General features: G+C 42.6%; 1 protein-coding gene across 1 annotated transcript in view; it reads right to left on the bottom strand.

The window, feature by feature from the left end:
- LOC306973220 (cadherin-18-like) overlaps window positions 1-13,524 on the bottom strand; it is a 159,940-nt gene that overhangs the window by 130,265 nt on the left and 16,151 nt on the right. Inside the window, exon 2 of the mRNA XM_079570093.1 lies at window positions 9,578-10,559. Within this exon, the coding sequence (XP_079426219.1) occupies window positions 9,578-10,228 (651 nt within the window). The 5' untranslated portion in view covers window positions 10,229-10,559. The remainder of the gene's footprint in view (window positions 1-9,577; window positions 10,560-13,524) is intronic.

The following is a 13,524-nucleotide window of genomic DNA, read 5'->3' as shown; positions in this document are numbered from 1 at the left end:
AGGATCCCAGCTACAAACAGAGCAATGTGGTTTATTCTATTTGGTGTTAGGAGCATTATATTGGAGAAATAAAACAGCAGCTACAGAAAAGATTTCATCAGCACCACGGGAAAAGCTCTAGCTTTCAAGCTTTAGCTTAAGAAAAAACTGTGGTTTGAAAGAGGGGTCAAAGAAGCAATTTTTGTGAAGAAACAAAATCCTTCCACGAGCAGATATGGAGGTCTGAGATTCCTCTGTACAGCAGCCTCTTACACCCCAAGCCTCACGCTAACGCTAATGAGGCTGAGACACAGACTGCTCATGAGCAATGGTCAGCTAGAGTAGGGTTGTTGAGACCAATGAAGGTTGTTTCCCCACAGGTTCAGAGTAGTTTACCCACAGGTCAAGATAGTGTTGCTGACAAAGCCTTTGAGGTTGAGAGTAGCCTTTGAATAAAGAGGGGAGGGACTAGGACAAGCCCCTCCCAGTGGTCTTTATGTCCAGCGGACTAAATAAAGATAGTGTTGCTGAAGAAGCCTTTGAGGTTGAGAGTAGCCTTTGAATAAAGAGGGGAGGGACTAGGACAAGCCCCTCCCAGTGGTCTCTATGTCCAGCAGACTAGATAAAGATAGTGTTGCTGATGAAGCCTTTGAGGTTGAGAGTAGCCTTTGAATAAAGAGGGGAGGGACTAGGACAAGCCAGTGGTCTTTATGTCCAGCGGACTAGATAAAGATAGGGTTGCTGATGAAGCCTTTTTTGGAAGAGAGGTGAAATGTCCTACACTTCAACAAGTACAGACGATAGCTCAAAAAGCTAATCTTGAATGGACCTCTGTACGACTGAGAGCTTACACAGACATCTAAAGACAAATCCTCATTCAAAGGTTTAAGAGAAAATCACATTTTGACTGGTTCTCTAATCCAAAACGCTCTTGAAAAGTGGCACAAGTTCCTAACAGTGTTTATGCTGAATGTGACCCTTGTGCCGCGGAGTGAACGATTTGACCAGAATGGGCTGAATCTGCTCCACCAGCAGTGCCCTCGCTAATCCCCCTCAGTCGTAAGTAAAGCCCAGTGGACGTCGCATTCAGGGTCTGACTGTGAGTGTAGGACATGTATAATTGAGCAGTTCGGTGAAGTGTGGCCACAACAGTTTCCGGCCCCGCTCCTCCTTCCACCCGCCCCACTGCACCGTGCAAATGTTAAACATTTACAGGCCAGACCAGTCAGAGGATGCTGCGTGTGAAGCGGCCTCGTATGAAACGTGCAAAGGCAAACTGTTTGGCGGTGGTTTGGAGGACGAGTGGAGGGGTCTGGTGTTTAATACTTGATGCCCGCGATCGTGAGCGACATAAGACACAGAAGTGCTCTCAGTCACAGGGCATGGGCAGTAAAGCACTAAATGTTAATGAGTGAATTTCTAAAGAGTCTACACTAAACTACACGACACTATTTAGCTACAATACTGCCCATTTCTCTCAGCGCACTGTCTTTTTTCGCTTGTGTGCAAACGCTTGGCAAATCACTTGTATTTAAGCAGCGCCACAAGAACTAAAACAGCCTCATGCTTATTCCACCGTGTGCGTGCCCTGGGTTTATTCACAGTCTTTAGAAATGAGAGATGTTTTTGCCGAATGCACCGGGAGCGTGACACATAACACTGAACTGAAGCAGCCACATTGTTTACGAGAACCTTGGAGGAGAGCTCTGTCTGGAGGAGAGACACATCATTGATCATTGAGAGACTCGGCACTGCTCATGTGGTTTGTAATGAGTGTAGCCTGTGGAACTCCAACACTCTTCTATTCCCTTAGCTTTGCACGTTCGCAACAGATGGAGGGGTGTCCCAGTTCTGTTTTGCAGCCACGGGCGGGGCTAGATTGCTAGATGCAGATTTAAATGGAGGGGTAGGAGTTTGACAAAACATCCACTCTATTCATTTCTATGGGAGGAAATCTGGCTGGTGTTACGTACAATATCGCCATCTTGGAGCTCTTTCTTCCTACAGACAAATGGTGAGTGGGGGTGTGAGGGGCGCTGGTGTTTTGATCGTGTTTCTGTGGGGTGTAGAGTGCTCTTCAATATCAGAGCCAGCGATGTGTTGTCAGCCAGTGTTTAACTCACAGTGGATTAAAGTTTGTGGTGTAAATGATGCAGCCTAAATGTTGAAGGAAGTATGAGGCAGCGCATGATGTTGAAGGTCCTATATCATGCAAAATCGACTTTTTGGAGCTTTTAGCCATGTTGTTATGCTATTTACGTCTCAAAAACGGAAGTGAGCGTTTTTTGGCTTAATTCACGCAGTTCTTAGCAATCCTCCTGAACCCTGCTCTCTGAGCAGCTGCTCCGCCCTCTCCTGGTGAACCACTGACATTTTTTACGTCATATAGTGTCAAAGAGGAAGAGCCCGACGTCTGTTTTTTTTTAAAAATAGCTTTTTTTTACATTTTTTTTTTACATTTTACATTAAAATAGCTTTTCCATTATTTCTGTTGTAAGAAATAAATAAATAAATAAAAAATAAGGAAGTGCCTGACACGTCCCGCTGCCCCTGCAGGGAAAACAAACACACCCCCTGAGCGTCTGAACAGATGTCTTGTTTGCACTGAAGGTTGTGAAGATGGAGCTCTTTCTAACTAACTCTGGACACAGGTCTGTTCTTTTTTCTTACCTAACGATAATGTCACGGAGAAAAGCGCTTTCAAAAGAAAAGACCTTCCAAAAGGAGAGGCCACTCACCAGAAGTTGGAATTTCTTTCCGGGATTCAGCGACTATCACCAAAATAGTGTTTTTCTGTGACTGTCTCTGATGGATGTTTGGTGAACCTTCGCCAGAATCAAAGTGGATTCACTTTTATAACCAACGCGATGGAGCGGCCAGGACACAGCGGTCAGTCAGTCAAAACGCATGTTAGCTTGTGTGTTAGCATGTGTGTTAGCGTGTTAGCTTGTGTGTTAGCCATTTATGAAGATGTGTTGCAGATGTCAACTCCTTATAACTGCTTTGTGAAGTAACTTCACTTATTGCTGTGATATTTATATTTCTTACTGCTAGGACTAGCTTGGAGAGAGGGGGCGGAGTTAACTGAATCGAAACGTCGAGTCTTCCAGGTTTGCAAAATACCCCCAGAAAACACTTTTTTTCTCACAAAAAATAGTGCCCAATAGCATGATATAGATCCTTTAATGCAACGATGAAAAGGGGTAGAAGCACCAAGTGCTTGTTGCAGTCTCACGCCTCAGTTGATCCAGTCTTTCTAAGCCACGCCCCCGCGTCCTGCCTACACAACCACTGGTACACTGTTTGTTTACACACAAGATCTCACCCTCTTCTGCGCTAACACTGTTCTTGCAGCAGGTGGAAAATCGGACCCTATCACTTTAAACAGACTTAAACCATCAAAAGAAATATCCTACTTTATTTACAAACTTTGGAGTCCACGACAACGCCTTTCTCACTGATGCTGTGCAAAACAGCAGCTCTACTGAAAACTGCAGCTCTCAAACTCCGCTTCTGCTTAGAATTTCAATTGCAAATTGTCAGGAAGTGTCAGTTAATTCCCTTCACCTGCGTCGTCTGTGGGCTGCTTAACATTCTCCCCAGCACATCTCCAGCTGCGGGCGTGTGGGCGGACAAGTGAACTCTGCCTACGTTACCATGACCGAGGCACAAACCGCTGCGGATTAGCATGTCCATGACCTGATCACAGCTGCTGTGATGCAGTGACGGAAGAGAAGTAAAACATGCTGGCTTAAGGCACGTACAAGGTTTCCAAGGCGCTTCATTTATGTCGGGGAGAGACTAGAGAGTGTTGAAAGGAGACATTTGTAACTGGAGGCACATGTTTTACCAGAAATCAAACACAAAGGTCATGTTTCCCACACATACTTACATTTGTGTATTTTTCCTTTGTCGTATAGAGAATATTTTGGGTGGTTATTTTTTATTAAATTTTATAGTTCACCTTTTAGTGGCGGGCCTCCTTAACTCATTTGCACTTCTGTTTTCAGGGAGAGCAAACAGAACATGTTGGTTTATACCGCGGGTCAGGAACCTTCAACATCCAAAGAGCCATTTTGGACCATTTCAAACCAAACAGTTTTAACACTCAACTGCCTGAACAAACTGATCATTATTATTGTTGACATGTTTAAAAAGAATACAAATGATTTCACAATATTGATTACATTATTAATTACAGTGCCTCTCAAAAGTACTAATACACCTTGAACTTTTTCCCATTTTGTCATGTTTATAACCATAAACATAAAGATTTTATTTTGATTTCTTTACTGAACGTTCACACACAAGTAACAGACAACTGTGAAGTGAAAGCAAAATGATACATGATTCTGTTATTTTTCAAAAAATAGAAAAGTGAAAAGTGGGACGTGCATAAGTATCATACAGCATTTTCTGAGTGCATTAAATTGACTTTATAACATTCCTAATGACTCCAGAATGTTCACTCCTTGCCCTAACCATTAAATAGAGGCACCTGTGTGTAATCTACTCTCAGTATAATTTCAGCTGTTCTGTGAGGGCCTCAGAGCTATGGTCAGAGTGTATTGGTCACTAAACAACATCATGAAGGTCATGGAGCACCAGAGAGGTCAGGGATAAAGCTGTGGAGAAATTTAAAGCAGCGTTAAGTTAATTAATTAGTAGGGAAATATTTGTATAAAAATATTTCCCAAGATTTGAGCATCTCCCGGAGCACTGTTCAATCCATCATTTGGAAATGGAAAGAGTTTAGCACCACTGCCAACTTACCAAGACACGGCCGTCCACCTAAACTAAATGTCCTGAGTGCACCATCCCCAGTGTCAAATATATGGGGGGGAGCATCATGCTGTGGGGCTGCTTTTCCTCAGCGGGGACTGGGGAGATTGTAAGAATAGTTGTGAAGATGAATGGAGCCAAATACAGAGACATTTTGGAGGAAAACCTGCTGGAGTCACAAGAGAACTGAGGCTGGGGCGGAGATTCACCTTCAGCAGGACAGTGACAATGACTTTTTTTGGGGAAAAATAACAGAATCATGTATCATTTTGCTTTCACTTCACAGTTGTTTGTTACTAGTGTGTAAAGTTTCAGTAAAAAATTCAAAATAAAATATTTATGTTTATGGTTATAAACATGACAAAATGTGCAAAGTAGAGGTGGGCATAGATTATTTTTTTAAAATCTAGATTAATTTTGAAATTAATCTAGATTAATCTAGATTAAAATGGCTCGCTTGAATTCTGCCGAAGCTATTCAGAATATGTTTCGTGTGGGGCTGTGGCCATGAAATGAGTTGTTTATGTCGCTGTTTTGAAAGAGGGAGGCGCTGTGGTGTTTTTCTGTCTCTTTTTCACTCTGTCATTGGCCGCTGCTTCTGTGTGTCGCTTTGGAGACGCTATATTCACTCACGTTTCTCCTGTGCGTCCAAATTGGGCATAAAAGTCGTGTAATGTGTACTGACCATACAATATCACGGTGAAAGTCATCATAGCAGAGTATAGACCCAGCTCCCAACCCAGCTTTGAGAATAGATTAACGGCGATATTTTTTTATCGACCGATAAGAGTCTTGCGTTAACGCAGCACGTTAACGCCAATAACGGCCCACCACTAGTGCAAAGGTTCAAGGTGTAGCACTTTAGTACTTTCGAGAGGCACTGTCTGTTTTCTTTTGTTATTTCGTGTAATACTTATTTGTAGGGATGGTAATTGGTAAGTTTTATGGATATCAATGCCACTGATAATTTATCTTCCAATAAATAAAAAAAAGACACAGGCTGGTTTATGCCATCCCGCCTTTTACTTTCAAACTGGTTTATTGGGGAGGTGCCTTTTGCATTGGTTGGGCTCGTATAGAGACTGCACACTTTTCTATGGCTAAACTCAATGGCGGCAAACTTTCCATTGAACTTCTCTGTGGTTGAGCCTCTTTCAGCTGTAAAATAGGTACTCTACTGTCTCGACTCCTGCCCGTCGTCGGCTCTCACAGGTCTCAACAAGTTTAGTTTCTTTTCACAATTTCACACATTTGTGGATTTGCATCAGAAGAATCAACGAGACAGGGATGAGATGTGAATGGGGCGGACTGCCAATGCCAACACTGTGCTAATTTTACTTCTGATTTCCTGGTTCACGCTGGAGGAAAAGGCACTATGTTTCGACAAATAACAGCGCACATGGTCTGTTTTCCTTTCACAGATCGCGTTGACAGTGTAGATCGAGGGAGCCAAATCAAGTTTCTTCAACGACAAGAAAATAATTAGATTCGGGGTTTATTGTGTTTGGGACCGGGTGGCGGAACCGGAACACGAAAACATGATGGACATGACGAAACATCACATTTCTTTGAAAATCTCTAGATGCATTGCATGTTCAGCTCAGCTTTAATATTAAAAAAATATGTGACCACCAAAAAGTTTCCCCTTGAATTGCCTAGTTTTACATGTACTTGCCCAGTTCATCTTTCGAAAATATGTCCTATAAATTATTCAAATGACTGTCGCCTTGAAAAAAAAACTGAACTCGAAATTGCGAATACTTCGATTCTTTATTTGCTCTCCTGCATTCCACCACTGTTCATTTCCATGATGACATGCCACACATTCCCAGCTCCACGGACATAGTATCATCCGTTAAAATGGACTGAACTGCATTGACGTTTGAAATCGCACTTTCCTATTCTCACAGCAGCACTGAGGTAGAATGTACTCCGGCACATTTCAGCCCATGCTGCGAGGTCCACGCAATGCCTCTGGACTTCACTAAGAGGTCTCTTTGAAATCTTTTCTAAAGCCGCTAAGCACTCCCACTTCTACAAAGCGGCGGTTCCAAGATCACATTCTGCAGCAGAAGGTAAAACCACAAGGTTTCTGTCAGAAAATGGGAATGAACGTTCTCAAGGAAATGTAGAAAATAGATGGTGGACACAACAAAAGGACTTTGAATCTCACGGCGTGTGAAGTGCTCCCATGGGAGAAACTGTCTGAAGTACTTCCAAAATTAAAGCAGTACTAAGTAACTTGTTTACCTTAATAAATCCTTTCCGTAGTCCCTGTGGGGGTAATACAAGTGTTGATGGGATGATTGAGGGGTCTTTCATCTCCCCCTGGTGTCTCTGGCCAGACAACCACAGTTGCAGCTTTCCCTACTCCTGGTCAGAGGCGCAATACACACTAATGGAATCACGAAGAAGAAGCTAACGGGCAAAGCTAACTGTGGGCTAGCGCCACTTAAGCAGTATTTACAGCCAAGTTTGAATGAAAAAAAAAATCTCCATTGTCTAATTGGATGTACAATATCCCTCTCTCTCTTTTCTGCAGTGTAGTATTTACTCTCACGGACAATTCATGATTAAAAAAAAATCGCAACATGCTACGACACCTGCAGTGGTGCTTATGGCCTCTAGGGGCGTGAGTTACTTAGTACTGCTTAAGCCATTTTAATTTGGTATATTTAGTGAAGGATAAAGTGCAACAAACTTCTGTATTTTGTCATCTTCCTTTCTGCCTTCAGTCACACAACACTCTCCGCCCGTCTCATCTCAAGTCACTCATTTATGTAAACGCAAAATACAATAAAAGATCCACATAGCCAGCAGCTTGGTATATGCAATTAAGGAGAGACACTACAGGGAAAAGAGGAAAAAATATATTTTTTGAGATGTCGCTGTAGACTACTGACTTAATGACAAAAAAACAGCCTTTATCTACATCAAAAGGATCATTGGGCCCATTATACATCTATGACCACTCGCTCAGAGACACTGGGTGTGTATGTTTGACCATGGGGGGGGGGGGGGGGTTTCTTTGGACTAGTCAGTGCTGCAGATCAGCAAGCAGGATTCATGAGGATTAAGGCTGGTTGACACTCCATTGTCCACCTCTGTGTTGGGTGCACCTGGCAGCCGATCAGTGAGCTTGTGGCAGCTGCGACTTACACTCGAGTTCAGACGATAGAAGACTGCGGGCCCGAACTTTCTAATAGTGTAACAGCAGCTATTATGCAAATAACTGCAGACATCCCCTCCCTAACCACGCCCCAAATCCCTCTGCATCTGTGTTCACCAACTTTTTTAACTCCCCCACCCCCGCCCTCCAGTCGACAGGCGAGCACCCCTCCCCTACCCAACAAAAAATTCCAGCACCTGCCCAGGTGTACTGTGTGTTTCCCATGTCTTGATGTTTTTATATATGTGCTTTGCCTTAACTTAACCTGATTGTAATTTCGCATATTTTCTTTTGTAAGGCGCATTGAGTTGCCTTGTGTACGAAATGCGCGGTATAAATAAACTTGCCTTGCCTTGCCTTGCAGCACTTTGAGATCTTGCCACTCCAGACTTAGGGCATTTAAAGTACATGGGGTGGAGAAACAGCCTTTTTCCTCCAACCAGACTCTGCGGCCGGGAAGGGGCTAGGGAGAGGGAGAGTAGGGAGTGAACATGTGCTTTTGTTTTGTTTCCCGTTCACGGCCGAGCAAGTGCCGACCTGCACCACAGCGGGACCGGCTGTAGCTCCACCTCTTTCTCTCGGGACACCAACATTGTTTATGGGGTTAATACAGTTTTTAGTTTGTCCTGTGAGAGTCTATAATGTTTAAGGAAGAACACAAGGCAGCGCGCTGTAAATGAGGAAATGAATCGGAGGCTGCCATCAGAGCACCGCTCTCAGTGCTGTAATAAACCATGCTGTAGTGGGTTTCGCCTCTAAACAAATGATATGGCTTAGTCAGACTCGTGTCAGGTGACTTTATTGTGCTGGTCCAGATTTCAGATCCACGTGCAGTGCTGTACAATATTCATAAGGTCACAGTCCAGCCTTCTGAGCTTTTTCCTGGAGCTGGAACCTGCACTGTATTCAGCTCCCTTTCATACACACACACACACTTCTGTGGTGCTGAATGCCCCCTCATAGAGCATGAAGCCCCTCCCACAACACAATTAACTGAGAAAACCAAGTTTCTCTACATACAGAAACCAAATCACAAACAAAAAAAATCACAAAAATAACTAAAGACAATAATCTGTATACTGAAGGGTTATGAGAGGTGTACGTATATCAAGGGATAAATCAACCTCTTCTATGGTTTGGATGGTGGCAAATCCTCATAATATAGTTCCCAAAACAGGACATAAGTTAAGCGATTGAACATTTTTTGATGCTAAAAATCAACCACACTAAGGTCGACTGATGAACCCAGGTCTTTAAAACATCTAAACCACTAATCAAAGACTGAACCAAAAATTAATGGTGGCCAACATTAAAGCACTAGATTTTCAAAAGATTTCAGTATACCACAAGCAGAAGCATCCATTTATGATGCAATAAAACACAGATAATACAGATTGGAGCCCTTCAGTACGTAGTTTACACCACCACCGAGTGTGGAGTGAACGTACAATTGTCTCATGTATAAAGCGCTTTGTGACTATATGTCTGTGAAAGGCGCTATATAAATAAAGATCTTCTTCTTCTTCTTCAGCAGAAAGAGAAGAAATTACAGATTTTAAGAGAATCAATGCTAAATGAATGAAGCTAAATACTGCTCCAGGTTTACATGGTGTAAAGCTTTTAATATATAAACAAAGAAGCGCTTACCTTCCCCACAAACTGCGGCTCTGGTCCGATATGCTCCTCCAGGACGTAGAACTGGTTCCACACCCATCCCCTCTTGGGCTTGGGGGGATCCTTACTATCCAAATCCACTGGTTTGGTGAGGTTCCTGTGTGTTCTCTGAACTGCATCCTCAGCTTTGGAAACCTTTGCATCTGCTTTGGGAATGGCCATTGACGACGATTTCGGTTTCGAATGATTTTTGGCCATGGAGGGAGAATTTTGACCTGGGTTTGACGTACCATTGAAGCTTCCCTTGGATGAGAACTTATTTCTGATCTCTACGGACGAGCTAAATTTTGATTTCGACTTGCTCGAAAAAGATTCCTTAGTTCCATTACTCCTTTGTGGCCTCACGTTTGCAACATATTTCTCCACTGGCTGTAATTTGAGTCTTGAGTTTAAACTTTGAGAATTCTGAAATGGGTTTTTCAAATTGGGCCTGTGATAGTCAACAGGATCCAGTCTAGTTTCCGGACTAGACCCACGCCTAGACTTAGAGGTCAGCAGCGGAGATCTTTGGTCGGATGATGGACCAGAGTTAGTTTTTGGCTCAGCCTGGGTCCCACGACAAGTCTGGGTGATGGCACATAGGTAGGACACCAAAGGACCAAGAATGCAAAGACGAACTTTCATTGTAAAGATCCACACTCGCCTCCACTTTACATGTCACTCAATCGGTAAAACGCCTCAGGTAAGAGGAGACTTTCCGAAAACGCTGAAGCCAGGTCATGCCATGATCAAACAACTCGTCCCTTGAACATCCATCACACGTCGATGAAACAAAAGCATTATCCGATCAAAGACATTCGTCCAACTTTTTGACATTGTCCCAAGGTTCAGATGAAAAGTCTTCATAGAAACATCTTCAATTAAATCCGTCAGAACTGTGAGCTGGATGATGTGTGCTGGGTGATTCCAGCAGAATGAAGATGCCCAGTTCAAGGAAAATCTTCAGACTCTGTCCCTGAAAGAAAAGAAAGCGTAGTTGTTAGAAAGTGGAATTGGAAACTTTATGTGTGTACTTTGCATGTACAGGACTCCCCATCAACCCTAAACATGCATATTAGGCTAATCGTCGAGCTAGGTAATCCTGGACTAGCCTGGTTTTACCAAACCCTTGTACTCATTGCGTTTTGTACAAGGGTCTGGACGTTTTCAGGTGGGAGGGGTGAACTCCTTTGAAATGATTGGATCTGATTTTCGCTAGCGTTTGGTCGTGACGTATGTAATGTGCCCGAGTGAGTGAAGCAGCTATTATAACTCTATCATAACTCTATCATCTGGATATATGTGAGCCGAGCCAGGACGGATTGAAGAGCTTGACATCACCTACAAGCCCCGCCTCCCCCGCTCACTGAATGGTAGGTTGAAATTCAACCTGAGATCAGACCCAGACGAACATGTGGGGAAATTATAATTGACCGGAGTTTACGGGGCTGCAGGCTACTCCTGGACCAATCCTTAGGAAAATCTGCCCAGAGCACTGGTTGTAGGATGGGTCAACTGGAGAGGACAAATCTGGGGACAATAAAGTCCAAATGAATACAATACTGTAGCAATTAAGAAAATGAAGTTGAGGTTTGCTCCATTTATGCCCATGTCAGTGATTTTATATTGTATGAACCAAAAAAAGTGGTAACACGAAGGAGGATTGCAGCCACTGATGAAATTATCGGTAGCTTTCCTAGGCATTTGGACCAGTGGCTGAGGTCTGCAGGTTTAAAAATGCTGCATATCTCTCCATTCATCTGATAATACAGCGTTTATAGCAATCTCGTCTTTGAAGAGTGTATGTGAATTCCCAGTTTCATTGGAGCAAGACAAGGTCATGTCATTGTTGCAGCCCAGGCAACAATCTGGCAATAGGGAACTTCAGCTGCTGCAGGCGCAGAAATCATAATCGATGATAAAATGCTCTGAGCCTGTGCTGTGAAATTACGTTGTTTTTTTTTTTAAATTCAAGCATCAGATCGAACATTTGAAATTCAAGCGATTTTGTTTCATTACTTGAAACTAAAAATGCTCAAAGACATTTCTCTGTAGTTTTGTTTTTGTTTGAACTGTTTGACTTAAATTGATTGTACGAATTATACAGAGATTCTCTGGCAAGTTTTAACCAAACTTTTCATTTCATTTGCCCGAGGAAGGCAGCAGTTGTAAATAAAATCTTAGTTTACAGTTTTTGTAACCAAACTTTTCATGTGTCTCTTCAGCGTCAATATGACACTTCTCATTTTGACCAGTCTGCCAAAATGTAAGAGCAACGTTAAAAGCAATACTGAAAATGATTTTTGAATGTGAAACCTTTCTCTAATCTGCAGAGACATCGACTAATGAACTAAAATATAATATTAGCTTGTTTTTAACCATCATGTGCACATAAAACCTGAAACCAATTGGCTAAATAAAGGTCAAATAAAGATTCAGCCTACAGGGTCAGGGAGAGCCTCAGGGTGTGACTGGAAGGATTATCAAATCAGAGTCAATTTAACAAGAAATATCGCACTGAACATTGCCATCTTCAGTCACATCAACAGATGAACTGCTTGTCTATTTTAAGTACAGGTGACCAAGACAGTCCTCACCGCCTTTTATAATACTGCTTTCAGTCAGTTGCAACATTTTATATCACAGAGAATTGTAGCACCGTGCAATTTTAATATCAAAGAGCTACATAATGAAATCAAAATCCTTCAAAGAGGTTTGAATACTTCCTTAGCCCATTGTAAATGTCTCACTGAGTGAAAAGAAGTGATTGACTTGAGTAGTATTGGCTCGTGGCTTTCAGGCTAATCCAGGCTTTGTGAAAATGGCTTTGTTACATGAGAGGGGGATTAAGGTGTGTTCATACAGTGCACTTTTTTACTGAGGTGATATATTATAACTAAAACACAGAGCCTTTTCTAGCAAAGTCAGGGCCTTTTGCAAAATGCTGTTTGATGGGCTCCATATGCCAAACTACAAAGCTCGACATCAGGATTCCCAACATGGGGGAAAAATGGGGTACGGGGACCCCAGGGGGTACGCGAGCACTTAGCAGGGGGCACTTGGACATATTTCAGATCTGAAAAGGGCAAACTGAACTGTGTTTCAATGTTATTTTAGAAAACGTATTTTCAATGATAATTTGCAGTTAAAGGTTTCAATTTCATAGTGTTTTTTCTTTAAAGGAATAGGCCACCGTTTTTCCATACTGAGATAGGTTCTTACCTTAGCTTTGACGAGTTCTTTAGGACCTGTCTGATCTTCCCCCGTGCCTTCAGTCACGTAAACACAGCGCAGACAGCGTTAGCATTTAGCCTCTCCCTCTCTCCTCTATAGCTCCAAAACAGGTCAAGATAGAAGCTACCAAGCTCTTCCACGTTTTCCCTATTTAAATATGGTTACGTGAAGTGTTCCACTACAAAGTATAATTACACAAAATTAAACAATGTGGATTTTCTAAGCGGATAAAAGGGGGAACTATATTGTACGACGTAATAATACCAGGAGTAGTTCGAAATCCGCGCAGTAATCTTCACTTTACTGTGCGGATGCCAAACTACTCCTGGTATTATTACGCCTTACACTAGTAGTGGAACACTTCACGTAGCCATATTTAAATAGGGAAAACGTGGAAGAGCTTGGTAGCTTCTATCTTGACCTGTTTTGGAGCTATAGAGGAGAGAGGGAGAGGCTAAATGCTAACGCCGTCTGCGCTGTGTTTACGTGACTGAAGGCACGGGTGAAGATCAGACAGGACCTAAAGAACTCGTCAAAGCTCAGGTAAGAACATATCTCAGTATGTAAAAACGGTGGCCTATTCCTTTAAAAAACAAAACAATAAAACACAACTCAATACCAATAAATCTGAGTTTTGTGGATTATTTTCTCAATATTTGGCTGCACCTTCGAAATGAGGGGCTCAAGTGGTACGTGAGACTTTAGAT

The sequence above is a fragment of the Gobius niger genome (assembly GCF_951799975.1).
Source record: "Gobius niger genome assembly, chromosome: 13".
Lineage (NCBI taxonomy): Eukaryota > Metazoa > Chordata > Actinopteri > Gobiiformes > Gobiidae > Gobius > Gobius niger.
Note: the sequence above shows the minus strand (reverse complement) of the source record. Positions and strands in the feature narration are given on the sequence as shown.